Genomic DNA, 25,825 nt, shown 5'->3' with positions numbered 1-25,825 from the left:
ACTTTGTCATTTTATGGAGTTTACTTCACTGCAACTCAGTTGACCCACCAGCGGGTGTCCGTTTTCAGGCTCCGCTGACAATACATGCTGGATCTGCACTGACTGTAACTGGAATTTACACGCTGCTCACAGGCAGACACATCTACGCAGGGGTCTAAATTTAGGTGACAGCCTTGAGCTGAAGCCTGCCTAAAATACGTTGACAAAGCTAGTGGTAACATAGCAAAGTCCACACCAAGGGTTTTGTTGGCATGGCAGTATCACGTCAGGGATGTGAAGGGGTGCTACTTACAAAGCTGTCCACATAAATCCTGTCCTGTTCTTCTAAGTTTTCTGACTGATAAAAAATTGGGCTAAAGCTGCAGATTACACGCATCTGAATTTGCTTCAATACTTTTGGAGCGCTTTGTCGCCACTTCTGAGGACAGAAAAGTCAGTGGGAAAACCATTCTGCTCATCTTACAAACGACTTCACTGACAGACTCTGCAACTTGGTAGGACAGATATTTTAGCACAGGGGATTCAACTTTTGCCCTTACTGCACAGATCCGTCCAGAAGCCTGTCCGTGACGATCACAGAAGAAGCTGCTCTTGTTGACATTTACTGATCCTCTCAGGTTTCTAGCACCGATCACACCACGTGTACCTTCTGCAAAGACTGCTGCAGCACAGCCGAGATTACAGCAGGGAAGTCTGTAATAAATACTCTAAGCCTTAACACAATAAGCCACTGGAATGGAAAGCAGACATTAAGGATCCTGATACTCCTGTCTCTTAAGCAGTTTGGGGAATGAGAGCATCCAGCACACATGCAGATGGACACATACAGGTCAGCGGGACAAAAGGGCCCAGAAGGAGCCAACGTGTCTGATGAGAGTGGAAGGAGAGAAACCATGGAAGCTGAGGGGGGGCAAGGATGGCACTTCAGGTGTCAATTAACTGAAACCGGGCACTAAAATTGGATAAAGAGCCGAGGACACAGAATTGCTATGAAATGGTGGAGAGATCTCAAAGGGAACCGGGGAACAAGGGAGTAGAGACGTTAAGGAGATGGGATGCTGGAGGAACAAAGGGTGGAAGTGACTAGAAAACCAACCTGGATAAAAAGTCAGAAGTGCAAGGCAACTGAAACTGGATGAAGACTGCAAGAAGGAAAAGCACAGCCCTCCGCCTCCTAGCACTGCATCAGTGTCACGTACTCGACCAGCTCAAATAGCAGAGGTCTGCAACTAACTGTAAAGGTTTTAAACCTGCACTTTGGGAAGGTTATCTTCTTTTCCCTAATGCCAGGAAGCTGTACCGTCAGACAGTTATAAAGAAACACACATGCACAGAGAAGAGGATAAAGGAATAAATGGGTACACACACGCACAACTAAATATGTCCATTAAAACACAAGAAGGACTGCAGATCAAACTGAATCATGACCTGCAGAACAGTTCTATCACCACTTCCTTTGTAGGGCTCCTTTATGACACCAGGCAAGTAACTAAACCAAGTTTTCCATAAGGGTTTTTAGTCCTTAACCCAACTTTTAAAAGCTTGTATTGTTCCCCCCTAAAAATACAGCCTTGATTTCTACCTAGAGTGTGCGCTCGCAGCTCCAGAGTTCAGCAAGAGCTGCAGCATCAGCGCAGCTTTCTAAGCAAATCTGAGCATTTTCAGAAATCAAGCTCCCAAACGTGCCATCCAAATTAAGTTAAAAGCAAAGCAAAACAACTTCTCTTGAGGAAAATGGAGCGTAAGATGCATAAAAAGGCATAAATCTGCTCTTTTGAAAAATTCTCACATAAGTTCCTCACGTCTTCGTTATAGTACAAGCATCACAAGAAAACTCCCATGGCAATACGTTATTTCAGTAGCATTTAAGTAGTCTACATAGCTACACACCGAACAACGAAAAATGTAATACCGAAGAGGTTTTTTCCTAAGACAGTAATGTCCAGCCTGTGGGCTGAACTAGGCGCTCGCTGTTCTGCATGTGATCATACAATTACAGACTGCGTAATGAGGGGGTTGCACAAAGGATATTAATTGTGTACAGACAACCTGTCTTCTTGCGTGTCCTAACGTTGTGTGTTTGATTTCATAGCCTTAATAATGCAGTCTCTTAACAAAGGTTTTGTAGATGTATTAGCTCAGATTAAAAGAAAGTTACTGTCAGCAAAAGCCACTCTGTATACCCAGTGATCCACCTAATTTACAAGGTAATAGTAGGGATGCAGTGACAAGGAACTCTGGATTATGTACACACACAAAAAATACAAGAATTTCCTGCCTTTAATACCTTCCTCATTAGTGAGCACCTCCTTAGTATTCCTTCCCCACTGACTGCAATCAGTACCTTATTGTTCATAATTCCTATTTCCTTGGCTGTTCCTAAATTGCGCTCTCCAAATGGCACAGAGTCATCGTAAACAAAATCCTACATCTTCAGTTCACTAATTTTTGTAAATTGAGCTCAAATAAAGCAATTAGATGGCATACTTTGAAACTACCAGCTTGAAACATTAATATAATTTCTTTTCTAATAAAAGCTTCACATGTTTCATCTGGCTGTGGCTTTTATTTTTTTTTCAATTTGACTAAATTAGTCGCTTACACATATTTCTCCCATCTTTCCTCCCAAAACATGGTGCTCCCAAACATTACACATCCTTCGTTTTTTAATTCATTAGTTACTGAAAAAAAAACACACACAAATAAGCCGCTTGTCTGTCTTATCATTCGCTCCTACTACATCACTGACGTTGGACAAGCATTATGAAGTGCAAATTTAAAATCCTTAAATCACTGGTCAAACATTTAGCAGGTAATTCAGCTGTTGTGCAGGGGGTCAGGGAAGCGGGGATAAAAAGGGGCTGTTTGTTTCGTTTTGCAGCATGCTGCCTCAGTAGCTTGTGAAGGAAAAGGCTGCCAAATTTTGTAATGAATTCCACAGAACATTAGGTCTGATGCTTAGCAGAAGCCATAACTGTTAAGTAAATGATATCCTTTTGATGAATACCCTTATTTGAAAACAACATTGATTCTTCTAACCCTTTAGCAGTGTCCCAAAACAGATGTGCACAACTGCAAATTCTGTTTGCTTTCAGGTTTACGAAGTGTGATGACATTTTTACAATCATGCATGAGCCCTTTTACCCAGGAGTAAAATAAACCACAATAATTCTTCACCATCTGTTTGTTAATTTTGCATTCATTTAACTTTGCATTTTAAACTAATAATCATTTTCTTATAATATAGTTTGTTCCATTGGTAGAAATTACAGCTGTTCAATTAAAAAAGGAATGGTTTGTAACAGCATACAGTTTTTCTCTAACTGCTTCCATTGCTCTTAATTATAGAGATATTAGTGCCATCGAGTGGAAAAAAACTACCAGGAAATAGTGTTATGTTTTATACGTCACAGATTCCCTTAGTAAATGTACATATTTACTTCTGTTCCAGTACCAATTCCCACCTGGTCTCTTTTTACACTGAAATTCCTTTTCCCACTACAAGACTCTGTGCAGCTTTTGATGTTGCTGTGTATGACAGGCTTCTTACACTCCTGAAGGAGCAAGGCACAAACAATTAGATGATGTCTCCATTTCATTTCTTGCATACAGTCAAACAAAGCACGGTCCAATTTTTCCATAATTCTTTTCCTTCATCTCCAATGACAGGCCAGCGAGTTTTTGATGATTTTATCCTTATCTGGTTTCAGCTAACCTAGGACTAGAATAACACCATTAAAGCATTTTCTCACATAAAATGGGGAAATCCCACCGCCTTTATCAAAAGTAAAAGCACACTGAAACAATATGAATAATACATAGAACTAGTGAAGGGAAAATAACGCCGATCAACAAAAGGCATGGGGTCTGGAGAGAGAGAAGGAGCTGGTCTGAGATCATATTTTTGGATTCTGCCTTTCATGTTGCTCTGCAGAGCCTAGGCTGCAAGTCCACAGCAAAGATACAATTCAGCCCTGAACGCTGAGTATCCACAAAATACCACGGTGGAAATTCTCTTGCCTTGTGGTTTCTAGGCTTAGTAATGATCACCATCTACAAATAAGCTCTTCTAGAGACACAGCCTGCTCGGCTAATTAACGCGAGCGTTCCAGTGAGATTAGAGAGGCTGTTCAGATGGTTGAGAGAATACAGATTCAATCACTGTTTTCTAAACCCAATTTTATTTGATGGCACGGAAATCAGCTGATAACCCTAATTCTGTGGTAGAGTGAAGATAACAATGCTGCCACAGTCCTAGGATGAGTATTTCACTAAAAACACCCTTAAGGCAAGAAACAGTTTATCACACCATGGATTTATTTCAATTAAAGAAGTTTGGTGATGGCTGAGGAACACCAGACTGGTGCACAGGACTGTACCAGTGCAGTCATGTAAAGAAATGAACTTCCACAAGTACCAAACGTATTAGGCTCACATAAAATTAAGAGTGGAAGTATGACCATACGTTACTGTGATGCTTGGCTCCTAGTCTTACCGGTGTCTTGAATATTCTGACCTTTTGGTTTCTCAGATGAGTGAGCACTGCTGCCAGGTCCGACCTTTACTGGGGGATTTATCCATCGCAATATTTTAAGTCTGACAGAAAGCAAACATTCTGGAGGTGCCTATGGCACATACTGATGTGATGGATGCACAGCTGTAACAGTCTTCCTAGCAATTCACCCTCTATTTCATGTTACTCACATTAAAAAAAAAAAAAAAAAAAAAAAAGCTCACCTAGTAAGACATTTGGAAAACCTGAAACTTCTCCATTCAATATATCAAATTCATTTACATCTTGGAGAATGAGTATTCTCCTCACAAAACTCAAAGAATGACTATTACAACTTAACTGTCTTGTTTCTGTACAAGTCTCTGTTCACTTTTAAAGGTTTATGATTTGTCAACACACCTCCCTGGAAATACCGTACAGATAACACCTAATATTGCCATAACAACCTGCTGTACTTGAAAGGAAAAAATAAAAATAAAAACACAGCTAGTATGTGCTTGGATATTTGACAGCAGTTTATGTAAATCCAGCCTCACTATTTACTCTGCATAATCTGCCACTCTGCCCACTTCTTTGGGAGGCAATTTCATTCAGAAACAGAGTGGAAAAATATTTTTGATCAGAAGAAAATAACATTTTACTAATCAAAAACTGGGAGAAGGCTATTTGTGGAAATACCTGCAGCGTTATTAGAAAAATAACTGCCTAGATCGCAGATTGAATACATGTATTCACATTGTATAGGAAGTGAACCCGTGTCACAGCCATCTGTTTAGTGTGTATCAAGTTGTTTTTACCAATGTTAGATGCTCTAGGAAATGTTTTTTACTTATTTATTTTGCAATATCAACTTTTCCCCCAACATACTGAAGAGAAACATGACATCTTTAAAGGAATGGAAACTGATGTCATCTACCTGGATTTTCTAAGGCCTTTGACACGGTCCCACACAACACCCTTATCTCTAACTTGAGAGAGATGGATTTGAAGGGCAGACTATTTAGTGGATAATGATGACTTCTCTCTCTAGTCCTCCTGAGAGGCCTGCCCCGTCTTCCAAAGGTCATAAGCCCTCTTCTTCCTGAGCTCCAGCCACAGCTCTCTGTTCAGCCAGGCTGGTCTTCTTCCACACAGGCTCATCTTCTGGCATGCGGAGACGGCCTGCTCCTGTGCCTTTCGGATTTCCTTCTTGAAGAGTGTCCAGCCTTCCTGGACGCCTTTGCCCTTCAAGTTGAAGTTCCCCACAAGAACAAGGGCTAGCGATTCTGAGACTTCAACCCTGTCACCGCCATCATTAATCTCAAGGGAATCCAAATGCTCCCTAACCTACAGGGCTGCCCCACCGCCTCCCCCTCCCAGCCTACCCCTTCTGAAGAGATCGTAGGCATCCACTGCAGCGCTCCCGTTAACGCACGTAACGGCTGTACTTATCACCAAGTGTTACGCACTTGCGCACGAAGGGAACATTCCTGAACATCACAATTCATAAGATGTCTCTCACGTGAGACTTTTTCCATGTTATTAAAACAAAACAAACAAGCAAAAAACAACAACAACAACAAAAACGCACTCAAGGACACCTGCATTAATGGGACTACTTCATACTGATGCCTGTAATATTTATGCTCAATCTGCAGCTCTGGGACAGAACTTGTGCTAATGGAAGTCAGTAAGAAAATCTTTAGGGAGTTCAAAACTATTTTTTGCTAATGCTTTGATTTTTGGAAGCTGCTGAGTACACCAATCTCAGTAGCACTTTTTAAGCCATTGCTTAAAAGCAAACCGATGCCAACAGACTAATATGAGTACTCATGAGTTTTAAATTAAAGTGTTTGTGTAATTTTTTTGACAATGGGTGAAAGCCCCAAATGGAAATATGTAATATAGTATAAAGAAACATACAATTAGTAGGAAAAAAAAATTACCAAGACTTGATTGGAATAATCAAAAACACTTCAGAACTCAAATTTCATTAAACTTTACAATTCTCATTGCAAAAAAAGAAAGTGACCCATGTCCATGAAAATTTCAAAAGATGTCATTAAATAAAACATTATTTAAAAGGGAAACAGCTACAAAACCAGGATTAGAGTCAATTGTCTAGCACTATACAAACAATGCTACACCTTGGCATATGTACCTACAACTTGTCCCTATGGGGGTATTTTCCTTTTCCATACACAGCACATGAATAAAAGGAAGCTTCTGAAGGCAGGGATGATGCCTTATTTCTATAATGCTCAGAGCATAATGAGTACCCATTCTTGTCTAAAACTAACCAACAATAACTACAAAAGATTTATCAGCCTTTTTTTTTTTGGAAATGTAACCATCACATAAATGCGAAATTAGACCCTTAATTGTGAACATTAAGGAAAAAAAATCAATCCACATTAGCTTTGTAAGATTGAATATAAAACATTTAAATAAGCAGCCACGAGGGAGATGGCAGTAAGGCAGGAAAATGAGGTTTGCATTCAAATATCTACAAAAAGTCAGAGACTGGTGGTACTGCTATACTTCCTCAGCTAAGCTTCTATGGGCATACTTGATAAGAGATGTGTGAGGTTTCCTGCTTTATATATATATATATATACACACACATATATATACATATATACATATATGTATATGTATGTTATTTCCTTGTGTCAGATCTAAAATTTGGGGGCATTACACTGTCATTCTCTTGCTTTTGTAGATCTTGTTACTTCTGCTGAGCATAGAGAGGCAAAAGGGAGAGCAGCAGCATCCATCTCCTCATGTCCTACAGCAAAGCACCACTACAGGTTATTCCCTCCAGCGAAGTGAAGCACTCTCTGAGGGAGAGTACAATCTCAATCAGAGAGGCTGATTTTCCTTTAATGGACTTTCTTTACACTTCAGAGATCAGGTTCTCTCCATTTTTAACACACAAGCTACGTAAGCCCCCAAAATAACTTGGTGTAGATATAAACTCTTGAAATCAAATGCCCAGCAAGAGCGCTGCCTCAACACGAACTGCTATGTCATTGCCTTAATGCTTAGAGTAACATTTAAGAAAGGCCCTGGAATGGGAGGAGGGGAAGACCATGCAGATTTTCTTTGGGCATATTATGGAAAAAGTGTTTTCTACTCAAGTCATGCAAAAAAGGAAGAAAAGGTCTTTGTGAAGTGCACTTCACCAGTTTGGAACACACACTAAACTATTTTACTTTAGAGCTTTCAGTAAATTATTTCAGTGAATGTTAGCGAATAAAGGAAACCTGCACTGGAAATTCCTTCAGGAACATAGGCCCTTTCATGTTTCTCAGCTAGGCTTCTTGGCTTTCATTTCTGTGCCACTGCTGCTTCTCTCTTGGTGCCCCTAGCCCATTTTTCTGCTTCCTACTCTTCACAGACTGCCCCTCGCATCTGCAACACCTATCTTCTATTCAGCATCAAAACCCTCTCAGAAATTTCTGTGGAGCAGTAATCTCTCTCCCCCGATTCTTGTACCCACATATTCAAAATCTAAGGTTCAAGAAAGGTGCCTTTTTCAAAGCATTCATCTTGAAAAAACCCACAGAATGAAGACTTTAAGGCTGACTCTGCTTCCCTGCTCCAGTGCCAAGCGAGCACTCCAGGGCAGAGCCTGCCCAGCTCTCCCGGCGCTACAGCACGATCAGCATCAGCAATTCACGGCGTGAAGAAAAGGAATACGTGAGGCTGAAAAATAAAAGACTTTGCTTTAGATGAAGCCATAGGAACTGTCTTAAGAAAAGGAGGTTTGTGCTCACTAAGGAACTCTGGGTTTTTCCCTCCCCACTTGCTCCTATGTTGCAGACGTGCAGTTGTTATGGGAGAGACGGTTTCTGTCGATCCACCTCTCAGAAACGACACTGTGCTTCTATTCCAATCTGCAGAATTGCAGGCAAGGGAGTCACAGAAATTGTATTAATGTACTGGAAAAAACAGTTTACGAAAAGGCCTCTCTTACGCCGCATAAAGTTTATTACATAAACCTAAAATGTATGTATTAGGATACATGAGCTAGTCATTGTCCATTTGCAAGGCTAGCAGGAGTTGAGCGTTAGCACGAGTTTTGTATGCACCCAAGGAACAAGACACCCTTCCACTATAATCGCTGAGTTATAACGTGCTCTGACAATAGTACTTGCCATGCAGATAAATTCACTTCTTTTTTCTCCATGTATTTGGAAACGAAAAGGTAGGGATAAAAACACAGCTGTTACTTCACAGAAAGCACATGGCAAAGTGAATCAACAGAAAAATCTCAAAAATTTCCCAAAACTCCAGTTTGAAAATGTACATCTTTTCCTCTGCTTCCTCTGAGAAGCCAAACACTGCTCCTCCAAACCTCGGGTTGCAAATTAATGCTTTACTTCTTCTTGTAATTAGAATCAACTCACTGAAATGAAATTAACCATAACTACATTAGTTTCACATTATCATGCGCTCCTTTTTCTAATCAGCAGGTCCAAATTATTATGACAACAGGTTATGAAGCAGGCAACTACTATAAAGACTGAAAAGTCACGTTGAAGTGTTTGTGCTTGTCATGAAGTACTTGCTTGCCCAGCAAGTGCTAAAAGCTCTAAACGTTCGTTAAGGTATGGTGACCGTGTAGTACTTGGATATCGAAGCATTCATGAGGGAGCAACAATTCCATCAGAAACACTAGGAAAATAAATCAGGTTTTCTGCCTCAGTAAATGGAAAATTCGAAACAAAAATCTATTTCAGACCCCTTCTCTCATCAAAGACTAGACTGCAGATTACCCACACTTCCTCCACATGCTGCTGTCTCCCTGCGCAATCACACTATTTGGACAGACCACGATTTCACAGCAATCCCTTCAAACTTTTATATACATCACTGAGGGTCCACGTTCAAGTGTGAAGTCTAATTACATCCCAAGGTATCCATACATTACATGCCAAAATAATGACAAAAATATTTTAGAAGCAGAGAAGCACAAAGGGTTCTTGATTCTTGTTTATTCAGTTTGAACTATTACTGGATGTTCTTAAGCAGTAGCAGTGATATAGAAGAATGTACTTTATTTTGTACCAGAAAACATGGTCTATGAGACAACTGAGGAAATTGAAAACTGCCTTCTGAAACCCGAGTCCTAAACTCTGTAATTTTAAGTGTTGTGTTTTGATAGGGAACCAGATTCTTTACCTGTAAGAACTGTAAATTAGTTTTTCCTGTTCCGTGTTTCACTGCAGAAAAAAAAATTGAATGAACAGAACCCCACTGGATAATTTAAAAACAATAATAAAAACTTGGCAGAAGTGACTGTAGGGTCAAAAACAACTACCAAGCAAAAAGCTAGTTTTCTTTTTGCATGAAGTATATTAAATCGTACTTTTTTTGCTTTGGCTCCTCGAGTCAGATTATAAAAGAAAAGAAAAAAAAAGAAACAGGAAGGGTGAATTTTTCAATAATCGTAATGATTTCAAATGTCAACCTTCTGCCTTCTTCCTATATGCTTGTTCTCACTTCTTTCCCATCCTGGTTCCTCTATCTTGATGTTTGCTTTTCAAAGCAGCTGCTACGGGACAGTGACATCCAATGAACAACAGTCCGTTGTGGTATAGCTTATTTTCATTCCAAGGGAAGATTACTTTAATCATTGTTCATATGACAATATTAATGAGAACTAAGTTGTATATCTTACTGAACAGGAAAACATGTTCTCAACTGCTGGGCCTACAAAAAAAACAGAATACGCATACTGGTCTGACAGAAGATCTTAAACCTCAGCAGATTTACCCAAACTGTGTTGGCATCGTTTATGGTATACAGGGGTATTCCTGATGAATTGCACACAGTCAAACAAAAACAGCTATGATAATTTTAAGATGTCATGGCTGCTTTGCAGACTTTGAAAAATTGTTATAGATTAATTGGTGTAGCGTTCCTGATGGCTTTTAACAAGCTGTGAGAACTGCCTGCTTCACATTCTCCGCAACACAAATGACCTGGCTTTAGGTGACCAGAATCCAAACTGTTCTGGAACACGTTAGTTCATGGAAGACAATTTACACTATGTCACTGTGTCTTTCCTTGAAGTATAAGACTTATCATCGGCAGGAAAATGTTGTCAAATCCCTAGATGAATAAGTACTGAGAGGGAAATTCAGAGAGAACTGAAATACCTCGTAGCCCTCAATGCTAAACTGTCACAGCATTTCTAGGAACATGCTAGGAACTGAGTGAAACTACCAAAGTGACCAGAAGCATATGAAATTGTCCTCTTGAGGAGACGATGACACTACTCCTCAGCCTTTCTCCAGCACTTTCTATGCTAGAGTTCTGTAACAGCAACACGTAAAAAAGTTACGGATGGTATTCTGGAAGAATACTTCTTCCTTCATCGAAACACAAGAGAGGAGCAATTACAGAAAACAGACTTGGCAAGATAAAATCAGAAGCCACTCCAACAGAGCAGCGAGGCAGTCACCCCCAGATTTCGGAGCAGGGAGATGCGGAGAAGCCGTGTGCCTGAGGACTGTACGTAACTCCAGAGTTGGGAGGGGAACTTCTGGCTACCTGAGCTGCTCATATAGTATCACATCACAGAGTGGTTTTTCTTGAAAAAATGGGCAAACACAGAAGACTCTGCTCAGAAGAAGTATGTATTATGATAGATGGTATTCCTTATGCATTTTCCCTTGGCTTTAAGAATTACTAGCTCTTCCAGTAACAAAACAGGAAGAAGGGAACCTTTAAAGCATCATGGAACTCCAAATCCTCCTCTCTACCTTGATAAAGGAAATCAGTACATGCTCTGTTCAGTTCGGTTGAGACGGATATGAAGTCAAGCAGGGTCCCTACCTCCAGAATTCTGCAATTTAAAGCAATTTTCACACCGTTTTTCTGTAGTAACCAAAAATAAAATTTGCCCAATAACTGCTGTGGTTAAACATCCTCCACAGCCCATGAAGTTCATTTTGTAAGATGTGCACACTTACTTTCACATACAAGGAACAATAAAAGGAAATATCAATTCAGACAAATCAGTTTTCAACTTGTACAAAGAAGCACAAGTAAACATACATGCATGCCATTAAAAACTTAGACAAGACTCAACAAGACAAGGAACTTACTGAGGCTAAGGGGTGAGGATATCTTCCAAATGTGGACAAACACTTAAAAAAAAAAAAAATCCTGTACATGTTTTAACTGGTTTTCATCTTTCTCCTCAATTTACTTTTTCCTTACAGTTTAGCTTCATAAACATCACGCTAGAATTCAATCTGGAGCAAAGAACTTAAAAATGTAGATGGAAAGGACTTTAAGAAAAAAAAAAAGTGTGAATTTAATACATAAGCCTCGTTACATTGCTCCAACTTGGAAGCATCCACAAACAGCAATCTCATATCTCTGGTGGCACAAATCAAGGGAAAATGCTTTTTTTAAAAAAATTAAAGACTGTGTTACCATGTGAAAAAGGGCTTACCAGGAGCGAAGAGTGTCAAAACAGCAGATCGTTTACAGCTTGGAACAAGGCAAGATGCTATTGATTAGCTTGCCTCTATGCAAAGCAACAACTCCTACAGTTCTCAGCAATGATAACACGCCAAACAGCCTGCAGAAACTCAGCAGGAGCCGAAAACAGCTGCCTTGTACAGAGAGAAGATACTGCCCTGATTAACTAAAAAAAAATGGATGGGTGGGAGAAGACGCCGGCAATTTTTCAGCTATCTGTTTGCAAGAGTCTTGGTCCTGAAAAAACACTTGACTGTTACTGGAAAAATGAAAACTGTGAAGTAGATAAATATGCAAGGAGCTATAGAGAATCTCGGAGCAAACAGAAATCCACATCTTACAAAATGGAAACAGAATAATACAGTATTTTGGAATGACTGCTTTAGACATTTCATCAGCGTTGTTTCCCTTATTCAGCCCTTAAGCAGATAGGAACCTCCTTTCTGGTTTCCACCAATACTGTTTTCTTTGACTTGTGTCCTTGATAAATACTCCCAAGACTTGTAAACTGCTTTCTACACTTTATCGGAAGAGAAAGCTGGCTGGGAAAATTAACATTACATTCCTTTCTTGTGCACAGTGTGTTCAGAAGTGGTTCAAACACATCAGCTACTGAGTCCTTCTTAAATTCACTTCTTTAATTGAGATACTCATATATATATATATATATAAAAATAAAAGCCCACCTTATTGCAATTTGATTTATACAACTTCCTAAACCATTACAACTAATCATCTTCCCCTTTCTAGGCAAACCATGTAACCCTTATCTGCTAATGTCTGTCCAACCCACCAGGGTCCTTTAAAGCACTTTCCTGCAATTTTGATGCATGCTCTTGTGCATGATGCTCTAGACGGGAGCTTCTAGAGCTTTCAACAATTAGAGAATAATGCAGCGATGTGGGTCTCTGCAGCATAAAGAAGAGTTATGGCTAGACAATGTAAGGCAGACGAGTAGTGAACTTTATTATTTCCTCAACAGACCAGAGAGAAACAGCCACCTACTCGATATATGTAAAATAAACAAGGAGATTATAAAGCAGTATTTAAAAATACCTGAAAATATTTCAAACACCATTCTTGTTAAAAGCTGAGCAGATGCAAGCCCTAAAGGCCTCCATTTTTAACGGTAATGCCAGGAAGGTTCAGACCATATCATTCTTCCAGATATCAAAAACCAGCATAATTAAGAAAACACGGTGCTGAAGCCAGAAATACAACAAAAAGCAGAACTCTCTGCTCATCCACATCCATTATTTTTTTATGCAAGAACTGTGATTTCTGTTCAATCATTTCCCTTTGCTTTGTTTATTTTCCTAAGTCTCCATTTAATACCATCTCTGCATCTTACCACAAAGATTTGCAGAAAGACCTCACCGATTAAAGATTATCTTCATAAAGCTGACAACATGACAACTTCTTTACTATGGTAATTTTTTATGTACTCAGTAGAGCACTTATAAATTATAAGCAATTTAGTTAGGTTTTGGATCAAGCAAATCACTAGAAATTTTCTCTCCTTCTCTCCATATTCTGAAGCCATTTTCTTTCAAAACTTGAAATGAAATGACTCCCGAACCCCAAGAAAGCCTATTAAAACAGTAGGGGAACGAACTGCCACACCGGGGTGTTCAGATTTACATACTGCTAAAGCTCCAGAGCTAAGTTTCCGTATCTTAAGAGTCTTCCTGAATAATGCTCTGACACTATGCTTGCCAACTGGATCGCCGGTTCTTCTTTTGCTCTCTTGAAAACTGGTTCTGAGACTATCAGTGAAGCCTCAGTTGCTCAGATGACCATGGTAGGCAATGAGCTAAAACGAGGCAACCATACCACCCAGAAGGGCTAGAGCACCATCTACTACCAGAAATCTAACGGTACATTCCAGCTTTTATTTGTCACTTAAAAAACATGATGAATAAGAGTTTAAACACCTCACATATATATATACACGTATGTATACTCATTAATATTAAACAGAGGCGAAACCAAGACTTTGATAGAAAGTCAAAGAACCCACATACGTCTAGATGCAAATGCACGTAACAAATTGGTCAGATGCCTGAGTAAATAAACTGCCAGGCCTTCAAAATGAGTGAATCAAAAGAAAGAACCGAAGAAAAAAGAAATGCTAAGCAGGCTATCTTGTGAGACGTGCACGCACACCAAAATCTCTGCAGTACTGTACTTTAAACCTTCAGAAAACAAAGCCAAGAAGAAACAAAAATGAATTAACATACATACTTTGGACTAGGTCAATGAAATATGTCCACACAAGCTTTATTAATGCAATCACGAGTTCAGTGAAGCCAAATGGACATCTCAACTGGTAAACAGAGTAATGAGAAACATTGTCATATCCAGTTAGAACAGATTTGCAAACAACAGACATCCTAACTAATGAGAAACATGACTGTAACTTACAAGTTTAAGAGACCCTCAAGGTAAGAAAAGCTCCAAAATGCTCTCCACAACTTAGAAGACCTAAACCAAAGAACTTTACTATCAAGAAAATGGTTGTTGCATGTCAAAAATTCATCTGTATATCAACGTCAAGAAAAGAAAACATACTTTCCCAGCTGAAGAAAGATGCCAATGCTGCAAACCACATCATAAACCCATAGAATGCCAGAGGGACTTCCAAGAAGACACAAAGCCCCAATCAACAACAACAACAACAAAAAACAAAGCAAAATTGGTGGCAAGTAGAGGAACTAGCATACAGCTTGTTCTTATTTAAACCATTTTTCTGTAAGCCCTGAGCACATACTTGCATCTGCATTGCCAACAGTGCTTAGAACATTTAAATAGAAACTTTACTCTTAAAATGCAGTAACATCACACCAGAAAGAAACCCAGAATTTTAGCAAATGCAAAATGCAAGCAGCTGTAAATGCAAAACCATATATTAAGTCGACTGCTATACCTCTCATTCAGAACTTTTTAAAATGTCTCACACAAAAAAAATTTGTTCTCAGAAACTACTTTTTCCACTACTGCAGAATATTACCAGCACTCCTTATACTTTTTTGTGCCTTTTCTAGCTGAGTGACAAGTTAAAAAGCACTGAGGCCAGTGAAAAATGGTTACCGAGCAGCGTAGCCTGGACACAACAAGCGAACAGGGATTACCTGGGCTCCAAACCAGTTACACACAAATGTAAGCAGCCCCCACGTCACTGCTCCACGGTCAGAAACAGAGAACTACAAAAGAGTTTGCTGCTTATTTCTTGAAAAACCAGAAGCCAAAACTTCCCTGGTGTGACCGTGGGATAAAGATGTCCCATTTGGTCCAGCTACTCCTCCAGAATCAATCGATGTTGAGCTCTTACTGTGCTCTCCCTGAGGATCTCCCAAGAAGGATAAAACAGAATAATCAAAACAACTTCTTTCTTTGTTGGCTGACTGCTGTATTGCAGAGAAGAAAGTTTCTCAACATTTTTAGCAAAGACTGAATAGAAAATATGCAGAACGGCAATCGATGCAAATTTCATCTCTCATCTCTATGCACTGCACTGTGCAATAGATGTGTCCAAAAAATTATTTGCAGAATTTGAGAAGATTAGTAGAGAAATTACACAATGGCCCATGAAAAGACAAGACTGAAATGGAAACTATTTCACCAGAGAAATGAAGAATTCTTAAAAAAAACTTAAATATTTACATTATAAACATTTATTCAAAACTGAAAATGTGCTAATGACAGGAGGTTGAGACACCATCGATACAGGGGAGAAGCAAGGTACCATGGAGAAAGAAATGGAACTGAAATAACCTAAATATGATGAAACTCAATAGAGCAAAAGACAAGCTTGAACACTATCAGAAGGATTCTGTTATAAACCAGCACATTATTAAGAAAATGACTACCGATGGGAATGAGCTGATCACAAAATGGCTACAAACTACCACCATAATCATCCAAAAAAGAGGACTAAAACTTTCCAGCACTGAGATTTAAAAAAAAAAAAAAAAAAAGTCAAATTTTGGATGCTCATTTCATTCTTTTTACGATTTTTTTATTTACACACGCACACACACGTATGAATGTTTTAACGTCTTCAAGCTCATTTAGAACTTAATTCTGTCAGGTTCATTCATTCTGAATAGTCTCTTACTTTGAAAGCAGAAGCACAGCAATCAATTAAATTATTCAAAGTAAAGCATTTATTCAATTCAAAGTAAAGCATTTATTCAATATGGGTGTATGTAAAAGCAGATGGCATAAGTAAAGCTGTATTATACAGCTTGTACTGAAAGACTGATTTAAAGCAGCTTTTTACTCCACACAATGGAGAACATTTACTGGCATCTTACACATTGATTTGTTATTTTAATATAATGCATGCAAAACTTTAAGAATCAATTAAAAATACGCCTAAGCATGATCATTGGAAAAAAAGCAAATGATGCAGACTTGATCACAGCACGACTGATTAATAAAGAATTAATAAGAAACTAAAATTATTAAAATAATCTGCTAGACATGACTAAGTAAGACCAAAAAGTATACCTACATGTGGTAAAAACAACGTGAAATCTGTCTCATCATCACTCCAACGTGATACCACAACATGACACCAAAAGACTGCCCTTTTCAAAGGTACTTAACTTTTTCAAATACATTACCATTTCAAACTAGAACAGTCAACATTTAAATATGTATTTCTATCAGTATTTATAACAACAACCTAGGCTTTGTGTTGAACACTAGCTTTCCTACACCCACCTCCTCTTTGCAATTAGTATAAAAGTAATAGTGAATTTTTTTTCCTATATTTGAGTCACACAATTTCAGAATACAAACTGGCAAGCCCAAAACTATTTCCTCTAATGAGGAGGGCATTTGCTAACATGAATTCAACTATTCTTTTGTCTGTATGTCGGTCAGCCATGTACCTTCTATAATCTAGCTATCCCAGAACAGGCCCTGAAGTCAGCCTCTTTGATATATTGCAAGAGTAGATTTTACCATGAATACTTGTCCAAAAAAAACTTATGATGAATGTAAGCTCAGAGATCTGTACGTGGATACTGTTGGTCATACCTTATATTGCATTAGTTTACTGCCTGTTCTTCAATCCCATCTCACCATCTATTTCCCTGCTGGTTCAAACGTTCTAATTTATTTTTTTTACTCACTTCTGTGCTCCCTGAGACAACAGCTTTGTCCACGTTCACCGATAGCTGCTCTTCAGTCTGGCAGACTCCCAATGACCACTCCGCACAGCGGTGATGAGCCCAGCAATGACCTAATGCATTGTGAGGAAAGGACAGCTTCAGTTTTACAACTCTATCAAGCATTTCCTTTAAATATAGAACCGCGTTCTAGTAGAACACACTTGCCAGAGAAAATGAGCAGTCTTTCTTCCTATTTTTCTTGTTGCAACATTTAATGCCCTTATTATCATACACCAAACACAATGCAGTTACTATCAGATTCCAAATATACTGCATTTCTTTTGATACATAAAACATCTTCCACTTCATTTCAGCACATTCTGTACATCTGTTTCTAGCTTTCAGATGCCTGATCATAAAATCCTAATAAGAGGGTATATACACAATGTTTGTGCACAGGACAGACGCGAAGGTCTTGGTTTTAACTCCAGACAACATTTGTCTGTATGTACTCTTAACATGTTTGCCAATGACCACGCACAGATCCGTATGTTTATGTAGAACGTGCTCAAATGACGCTTTAGAGTTCTACATAAAATTTTTAAAAGGTAAAACTATAGCATGAACAGAAGAACCACGTAAGAAAACTGCATCAATGCAACAGATGCATAATACAGATTTAGGTACAAACGCGTTATTGATAACTGAGTATCTGCTTAAAAACAGAATTTGCAGAAATCAATGGATATATCTTAAAAAGAAGTTTCTAATTCAGCCGTGGGAAAAGACAGTGTAAATGATGAATACTTCCAAAGGAATTCTGTGACAGCTTTTTCCTAGATTTGAAACAATGCTGTACATTAGCTGCTGAAATTAGATACTGTAGTTGGCCAACTTAATCATTCAGCCACAAAAAAACTCCCTCAAAAATTCTGCAATAGCCTGGGAAGAGTCCTCTACCAATAATAATGACAAAATAATTTATATGATCACGCCCCCATTCCCACACACTGTAGTATAACTTTTTAAAACAAAAGTTGTTGTTTTAAATTAGACTTTGAAATCAATTTTCACACTCATGAAAGAATAACATTTATATTACTGCACAGGTTTAAACAGAAATGTATTTCCATTTTTGAGTCAAAATATGTGAGTGGACTACTGGCATCAAAAGAATGTGGACACAGACGCTTTCTGAAAAAGTCATTCATAATTGAATAAAAAGAGAAGCTACGTTAAAACAAAAGCATACCAAAGCATACAAACCAGACAGTTTTCTTACAGAGAAGTGTGCAAGTGTGTTATATCTCTATTGTTTTATCAATACCTGCTCTTTTAAATCTTTCCTTCCATTATTTTCGATAATCCATAAGAGCAGCATGAAGTTAGGTGAGGCTACAAGATTGGGACTTTAAAAATTGTATTAAGCTGTGTCTCATTTCTTTCCTCTTTTTTTCCACAAAATACAACTGTGATACTGAGATGTTACTACCTGAACAGCAACAGTTCGGTAGCAGATTACAACTATTTCCTCATATAGTCATAGAATCCTTTAGGTTGGAAACGATCTTCAACATCGTCCACAACCTGTTAAGATTCTGTCCAGTACTGTACAGAAACATCACAAAACATTGGTAAAAGCTAAGAAAGCACAATCAAATACTTTACAAACACCAGAGCACAGAAAATGAACAGCTGAATAACTTCACTCATTGTCACTGCAGCTACTGGTGTATGCGAAACAATGAAGAAGAGCAACATATCTTACCTGTTGGCTCAAATAAGGCTTGAACATCAATGTCATCTGGTAAGCCAACTAAACTGAGTTCATCCCAGAATTTGACAACCTGATCGTCGGAAGCAGTTTGGGTGCTTACACTTGTACATGATGCTATACTCGATCGAGATCTGTATCAGGGAGAAGAAAAAAACAACACATCAGAAGTGACCACATAATTCATTCAATTAGCCAGATACTTGTAAATGATACAAAACTCAGGGAAAACAAACTTTTCCAAACATATTAAAATATAATCAACATGACCAAAAGTCTGAGAATTGGAAAATTAAGTAACAGCGAGCAGTCTGTGTTACTCTGGGGAAGACGAGACGTAGAAGGAAGCCAAGAGGGTGCTAAAGGTGGGGAGCATCAACCTCGGTTGCAGCGGATAAGTAAGAAAAAAGGGGAGGGGTAGGGACAGCAGGAAGGAATGCAGGGGGATTCAGAAATCCAGTGATATAAAGGTTACTACCTTGTGCTGACACGGGTGTATCTCATTTCTAACTGTAATAGTTTGTTCCCCAAATTCTAATCTTAACAGAAAACAGGTAATAACACTCAGATTAGTCAACTAACAGAAGGAAGTGGTGATTCCTCCTGCTTTATTTCCTGCAGGCAAAAATTTATCTTGGACATCTGAGGATCTGCATTAAGCTTACTTACTCAAGAGATCTGACCTCATTCAATGCTTCACTGGTTAGCAGGAAAGAGGGTGGTGGTGTGTTTTTTTTCTATTAACGTTCTTTGAACTTCATTATTCTCCCCCATTAGTAACTCAAAGTTGTACATTTACTGTTTCTTCCGAGTTTGTAGAGTTGAGACAGCATAAAAATACCTTTCTGCTGACTTCTCTCCTTCTGCGCACAACCACTAAAAAAGGACACTAAAAATGACCTGGTGCCAAGAGCTACAGTAAACAACGGACTTGTAACCTGTGATAACACTGCCTTCCTAAATACTACGTGCGCTCTACTCCAAAAACAACATTCAGAAATATACGGGGAAAAATCAATAAAAAAACTTGTGGGGAAAAAAAAAAAGAGAGAGAAACAACCCTCTTGTACTGCCAGAGAGAGCTTAAAAGTTTTTAATTACTAAATGATACTCTAATGACTCATGACAGTTAGCTCCAGCACTATCAGCAGTGCGATGCCCCTTACAGAGCACCGAATTAACCCGCTCTGGTCTACAAAACTCCCTCCTGAACAGCCCCCACGCTCAGCAGAGCCAGTTCCAACATTCAACCACCACTCAAAACACCAAAACTAAAAAAAAAAATTAAAAAACAATTAAACCCCAACTGACACGGCATTTCTCACAGGATCCAATCCAGTCAGCAAACATCCTCATTTACTCTGCAGTTTTATCTTGAAGTAAAACACACTCCGCCCCAGCCTGTTTTTTTTTTTTTTTTACTTCGTGTTTTTTTAAGGCACTATTTGACGTGCATATCAAACACCGAGGAACCGTGTGAGGGGATGGGGTAGCTCTGTGAGGCTGAAGAGAACCTGTTTTCCCCCGCCAGCACCCTCCACCGCCCACTTTTACAATGTTGACAGAGTCGTACGGCAGCATGCTGTCGGCCTGACCAAGCACAAAACTACCTCCGCCAGCAAGCCGGGCCCAAGTACTGAACCTTAACAAGTCCCGTTGGGCACACCCAGCTGAAAATACGTCACCAAAGTGCTCCTGTCAGATCTGGCACCCCTAGGAGCGAAGCTGGGTGGCAAAGAGCCATGCACCACACAGCCGCAGCTGCCCTGCCAGCGGCTGCAGGACCCCGTTCGTGGCTCCATCTTAAAGCAGGGGGGCCGCTGCTGCTCCCTTCCCTTCCTTTCCCTTCTTTTCTTTTCCCTTCCTTCCCTGCACTTCCCTCAGCTTCCCTCAGCCGGGCCTCGGGGCTGGCGGCGGCCCCGCGCCCACAGCCAATCCCCGACATCCAGCGCGGCCCCGCTGGGGGATCAGCCTAACAACCCGCTTGTCTGGTTAGTCACATCCGAAGCGTCGTCGCCGTATCTTTAATAAAACCTATCTGCGGAGTTGTGTTTGTGTTCCTGCCATTTTTCAGAATTAGTGAGTTTGGTAATTCAGGGCGTGGAGCACTTCCCCTCTGAGCTGAGAGCTGCGACTGTTCAGCTGGAGGTGAGGGGGAGATACCAACATCTATAAATACCTGGTGGTATTTCAGTGCTATTCTCAGTGGTGCCCAGTGCCAGGACAGGAGGCACTGGGCCCTGCCTGGAGCCCAGGAGGTTCCCCTGACCCCCAGGCTGCCCAGAGGCTGTGGGGTCTCCTCCTTGGAGAGCTCCAAAAGCCGCCTGGCCATGGGCCTGGGCACCCTGCTCGGGGTGGCCCTGCTGGGGCAGGGGCTGGGCCCCAGGGACCCCGAGGTGCTGCCAGCCTCACCAGGCTGCGATTCTGTGAGACTGAAAGGTGGCACCTACCTGACAGGACACAGGATACCGCTAGTACAGTGACTGACAACACTGTTTTAGGAAAGCTAATGAACACCACTTCCAAAGGGTACTGAACATGCGATGTGTGTGTAACTCTCCTGTCACAGTGGCATGAACCAGTTTTGGAGGACATGGGGAAAATGCTTCCAAGAGATGGAGAGAGGCTTCTATTTACTCCATTGTACAAAATAAATGGCACTTCAGAAATCCATTATCTTCTATCCTTTTGCATACTGTCTTCCATTTACTTTCACAGAATCACACAGAATTGTAGGGGTTGGAAGAGATCAGGTCCAACCCCCAACCCCAATACTTTGAATTCACAATAAGATCTGTGCTTTCACAATAACTTCTAAATAATCTTTTCTATAGTCTTCTATTCAAGATTCTCACTTAAAAGGAGAAACCAATCTTTAAGAAGTGAAAAAGAGGCAACCATTTCTGTGTGAAATCAGGAGTTCAACTTAGTGATCTTTGTGGGCCCCTTCCAACTTAGGATATTCTACAGTTCCTACAGGATTTCCTATACTGCTTGCATTCTTTCAAAATAAAAAAAATAAAAAAAAATATAAAAAATAAAAACCAAAACAAGCCTACTTATATTAATGAACCACATTAAATTTTCACAAATGCAACAGTACAAGTACCTCTAAACATACTTTGTGAGCTGCAGAGGAATCAAAACCATAAAACCATAGATCCTGTAAAACTGACTTACTTCTTCTGTCCTCTTTGTTTGCGCGGCACTGAGTTTTGCCTTGGAGTTTTCTCGCAAGCTCCATCGGTGCTGTCGCTGGCTTCGCTCTTGTTTAAAGGCTGGTTTTTCCATGGGATAACATACCCAGGAGTTGGACTGAATTGTTTTAAGTCTCCTTGTCCTAATGAGCTTCGTTCACCACAGTAACAAAAGGCGCAGAGTTGTTCGCTGTGGGAGGGAAGATAATTATTGCTTTTTGGGGAGGGGGGAAACGGCAGAGATATTCCATCCCAGATCAACTTCCACGCCAATTTAACCCTTCACAGAAAAGCAACAACAGCTCACAAGTGCTGTCAGGTATCAGAACCCAACATTCAGGAAGGCAAACTACTTCCAGCCTATTTACACTTATGCTAAAGAACCTTTGAATTTACAGAAGCGCATGATTCATATAAATAAATAAACAGGAAATATCCAAGTGCTTAATAAAAAGATCATCTTTTTGTTCAAAAATTCTTAGCACGTGACAGGTCCACCACTATCTCCAGACACACAGTAGCTAAAAGGCAGAAGAAAACAGTGCAAAAAAGGAAAAGAATAGGAGGAACAACTTGATTAACATCCCGCACCCGTTGTAAGACCTCAGCTCTGCCATCATGGAAAAGGCAAAGCCTTCTGTACACAGTGCGTGTGCTACACATATACTTTCTATAAGCACATTGTTACCATGTGTAACAGCACAGTGCACATATCCTATACACCAAAAGGTTTATTCAGACAGAGAAAAACAGAAATGGGAAAATCACAGCAATGACTGCAGTCCCACACAGCAGAGCATATGATGTACACAGATCCAACTACCCTCTTTCACACTTAAAAACAATACAGTACCTCCAAGTTTGACTAGAGGAAATTTGTATTTACAGAACTGTGACCGTTACGCCATCCCTGTACCATTTGCAATTATGTTTTAGCATGCAGAACATAGCAACAGCACTGAAATGACAGCTCTGACAGCACTCCTTGTGTCACATCATATGGAAGCTACTGAAAAATATTTCTGTAATAAACATATCCACAAACTTAAAATGTGAACTTCTGCAACTAATGCAGTTTGCATTCGTTTAAAGGAAGGCCATTTAACACATTTTTATGCTTAAATGAGCAATTCTGTTTTCTTCATATTTCCGCCCCTAAGACCCCAGAAAGATGCCTGAGGGAAATCAGGCACTTGGCTAGAGGCCTCGTTTTGACTGGATCCCATTTAAATAGATTTAAGCGCATCTGCAAGGTGGCATGTTTGGGTTTTGGTCTGTGCTGGGTGGGTGTGTGGAGGGTGGTAACGTGGGAAGAAGGGGAAATCTTAAGGCTAAACTCCTGCACACATTTCCCAGTAAATTCTGGAAAGAAAATACAGAGTACCCGTGCTTTTCAGCCAGGTGAGGTCTGAGCAGGGACAGAAGAAGAAAGCAAAAAAAGAGAAGTTCCAGCTTGGAACAGAAGACCCCGAAAACCAGCAAAGCCACCTCAGATTTGATTCAGCATACTCTGTGACAGGTCTTTTGCCTGCACCACAGAGCAACACTAGAAAAAAGAAAGATGAAAGCAATTAAAAGTGAGGTACGTAAAATACCTTTGAACTGTGCTGCTATTACAGCGCTGGTAATACCAGATAACGCCTAACGCAGGGAGCAGCATGTCAAGAGTACTCAGCCCGAAAGGAGGCCGCTTCCTTTCACTGACAGGTAGGACTGCACTTTCCCCAGGGCAGACACACTCCTTGGGGTCATGCAGGTTGGTGGGCAGGTAAAATAGGTGCCGTTCCTGGTACTCAAATTAATACCCTGCCATAGTACCGATAGAAAATGTTCACCTCCGCGTTTCTGGCCTAGGTCCCACGTCCCTCACGGATCCTGCCTGAGCGCAGATCCCAGGAACCGATGGTAAATCCCTGCCACTTTCCAGAAATCTTTAGAAAAAGATACTCGAAGGTAAAGCGATGTGAAGAAAACGAGGATAAACACAGCATGAGACTGAGGAAAAATGCATAGTTACAGCTAAATGGGAGATAGATCTGCCTTACAAGCTAGCTTTCCCTGTGGCCCAGCACCAAATGAATGCTGCTGTCTATGTCAGCGCGTGTAACCCACCAGGCCAGCAGCAAAACCTGATCTGACCTCGCAGGCAGAGTTTGTAAGGCGGGCAAGCAAAGCTATTTAGGCTAGCTGAGACTAGAGAGACTTGTGAGGAGACTTAAGAGATTTAAACAGGCAGCACAATGGCATATAAATTACGCTAGTTACAAACACAAGATTATCCACAGTGGAATAAATAATTATTCACACATCCTGTTAGGACAGACAATTGCTACTCACTAAAAGACTTGAGGATAATTATGAGTAAAGAAACAAAGCTCCTTAAAGTGAAGTCGCAGCAAACGTGCTAACGTTACGATTTATAAAAGGGAAACATGAAACAATAATTGAAATAATAAACCATCTTTTAAAGCAGTAGTAGCTTCAAAAGGCACGCGGGGGTAAAGCAGCTATTTCTGGAGACTGCAGCTCCTGCATCGCGACTTCCAGCAGGAGCTTTCTGCAGGAGGAGGGAAGCGAAACAGCAAGAGCCGGGAGCTTCACAGCTACTCCTCAGAGCGGTGTGGACAGCTGTGATGCTGTCAGGCATCAGATGGTTTGTGCTGCTGCTGCTGCTGCTCCAGCAAAGCTGAGGACCACGGGTGAAGCAAGAGCTCGCACGCCCAGCAGGGAAGGGGCTGGGGAATCCTTCGCTGAAGGCTCGCAAACAGGCAGACGCAGGAGTCGAGGAGAGGAGAAGCAGAACACTGTCAGACCGCAGCCAAGAGGGGAGGGATTATAAAAGGGGGAAAAAAATGAGTTGTCACACTTTCAAGGGAGGGTGAAGAGAGCACGCCGAGAAGCTGCAAATGCATCTGGCCCCCGAAGACGTGGAAACAAGCCGAGCCAGCACCCCGACGCTGGAGAAGCTCAGCAGGAAAGCCGTATTCCTCCGCTTCCCAACACGTCACATCGCTGGTTTGTCGCGCGGTACGGAGTGGCCACTTCCATCATGTAAGCCTTTTAGGTTTAAGTGCTCAGTAAATATTTTAAGTTATGTCTGCATGGGCAGAAGGTAAGAGTTTTTTATTCGTATCATCTGAGGATAGCAGAAAGTACTTGCGAATCGACTTTCCATATGTCAATATGCAATTAGAGGAGCTAAATCTGCCATGCAAGAAGAGCTCTCATGGTGAAGATAATGAAATTGAGATATTGGCAACTCTTAAGATCAAACCCTAGATCTGTTATCATAATTAGCATATTTTCAGAACAGGCTAATTCAAAATGGGATAACAAGCAAGAGATGATGTGTCACATATCTTTTTAGAAGCTAGTAAGGGAAAAAAGAAAGAATAAGCTCACCGCATTCAAGATATACGTATGGTGCTCCAAAAGAAAATTTGAAATCATTAATTTCAACCCAATTCCTAAATTTTCCTAGAACAAATGCTACTTTATGTATATAAAATTTAAAATTCCACAGCTGGTTTGTTGCCAGTAGGTGCTGACAACTCACCTCATCCCAAAGGACTTCATGTATTTGTATGCAACACGTGATGCACAGAAAAAAAAGTTCAGAACAAAACAAGACACGCAACTGGATTTAAGAGATGCAGTAAGAGGCAACGAGGTCAATGTCTGAAGCTAATGTCTGCTCCTACCAAACCTTCACAGGAGGTCCAGATGTTCCCAGAAGGTAACA

At 40.3% G+C, this 25,825-nt stretch overlaps 1 protein-coding gene across 7 annotated transcripts in view; it reads right to left on the bottom strand.

The window, feature by feature from the left end:
* Window positions 1-25,825, bottom strand: part of KMT2C (lysine methyltransferase 2C) — a 197,637-nt gene that overhangs the window by 102,743 nt on the left and 69,069 nt on the right. For all 7 annotated transcript variants that reach the window (XM_083824638.1, XM_083824639.1, XM_083824637.1 and 4 more), the window contains exons 4-6: window positions 22,067-22,273; window positions 18,881-19,020; window positions 17,134-17,243 (exon numbers count right to left, since the gene is read on the bottom strand). In XM_083824638.1, coding sequence (XP_083680764.1) covers window positions 17,134-17,243; window positions 18,881-19,020; window positions 22,067-22,273 — 457 coding nt within the window. The remainder of the gene's footprint in view (window positions 1-17,133; window positions 17,244-18,880; window positions 19,021-22,066; window positions 22,274-25,825) is intronic.

The sequence above is a fragment of the Anser anser genome, assembly GCF_964211835.1.
Source record: "Anser anser genome assembly, chromosome: 2".
NCBI classification, from domain to species: Eukaryota; Metazoa; Chordata; class Aves; order Anseriformes; family Anatidae; genus Anser; species Anser anser.
This window is presented reverse-complemented; position numbering and strand designations above follow the sequence as displayed.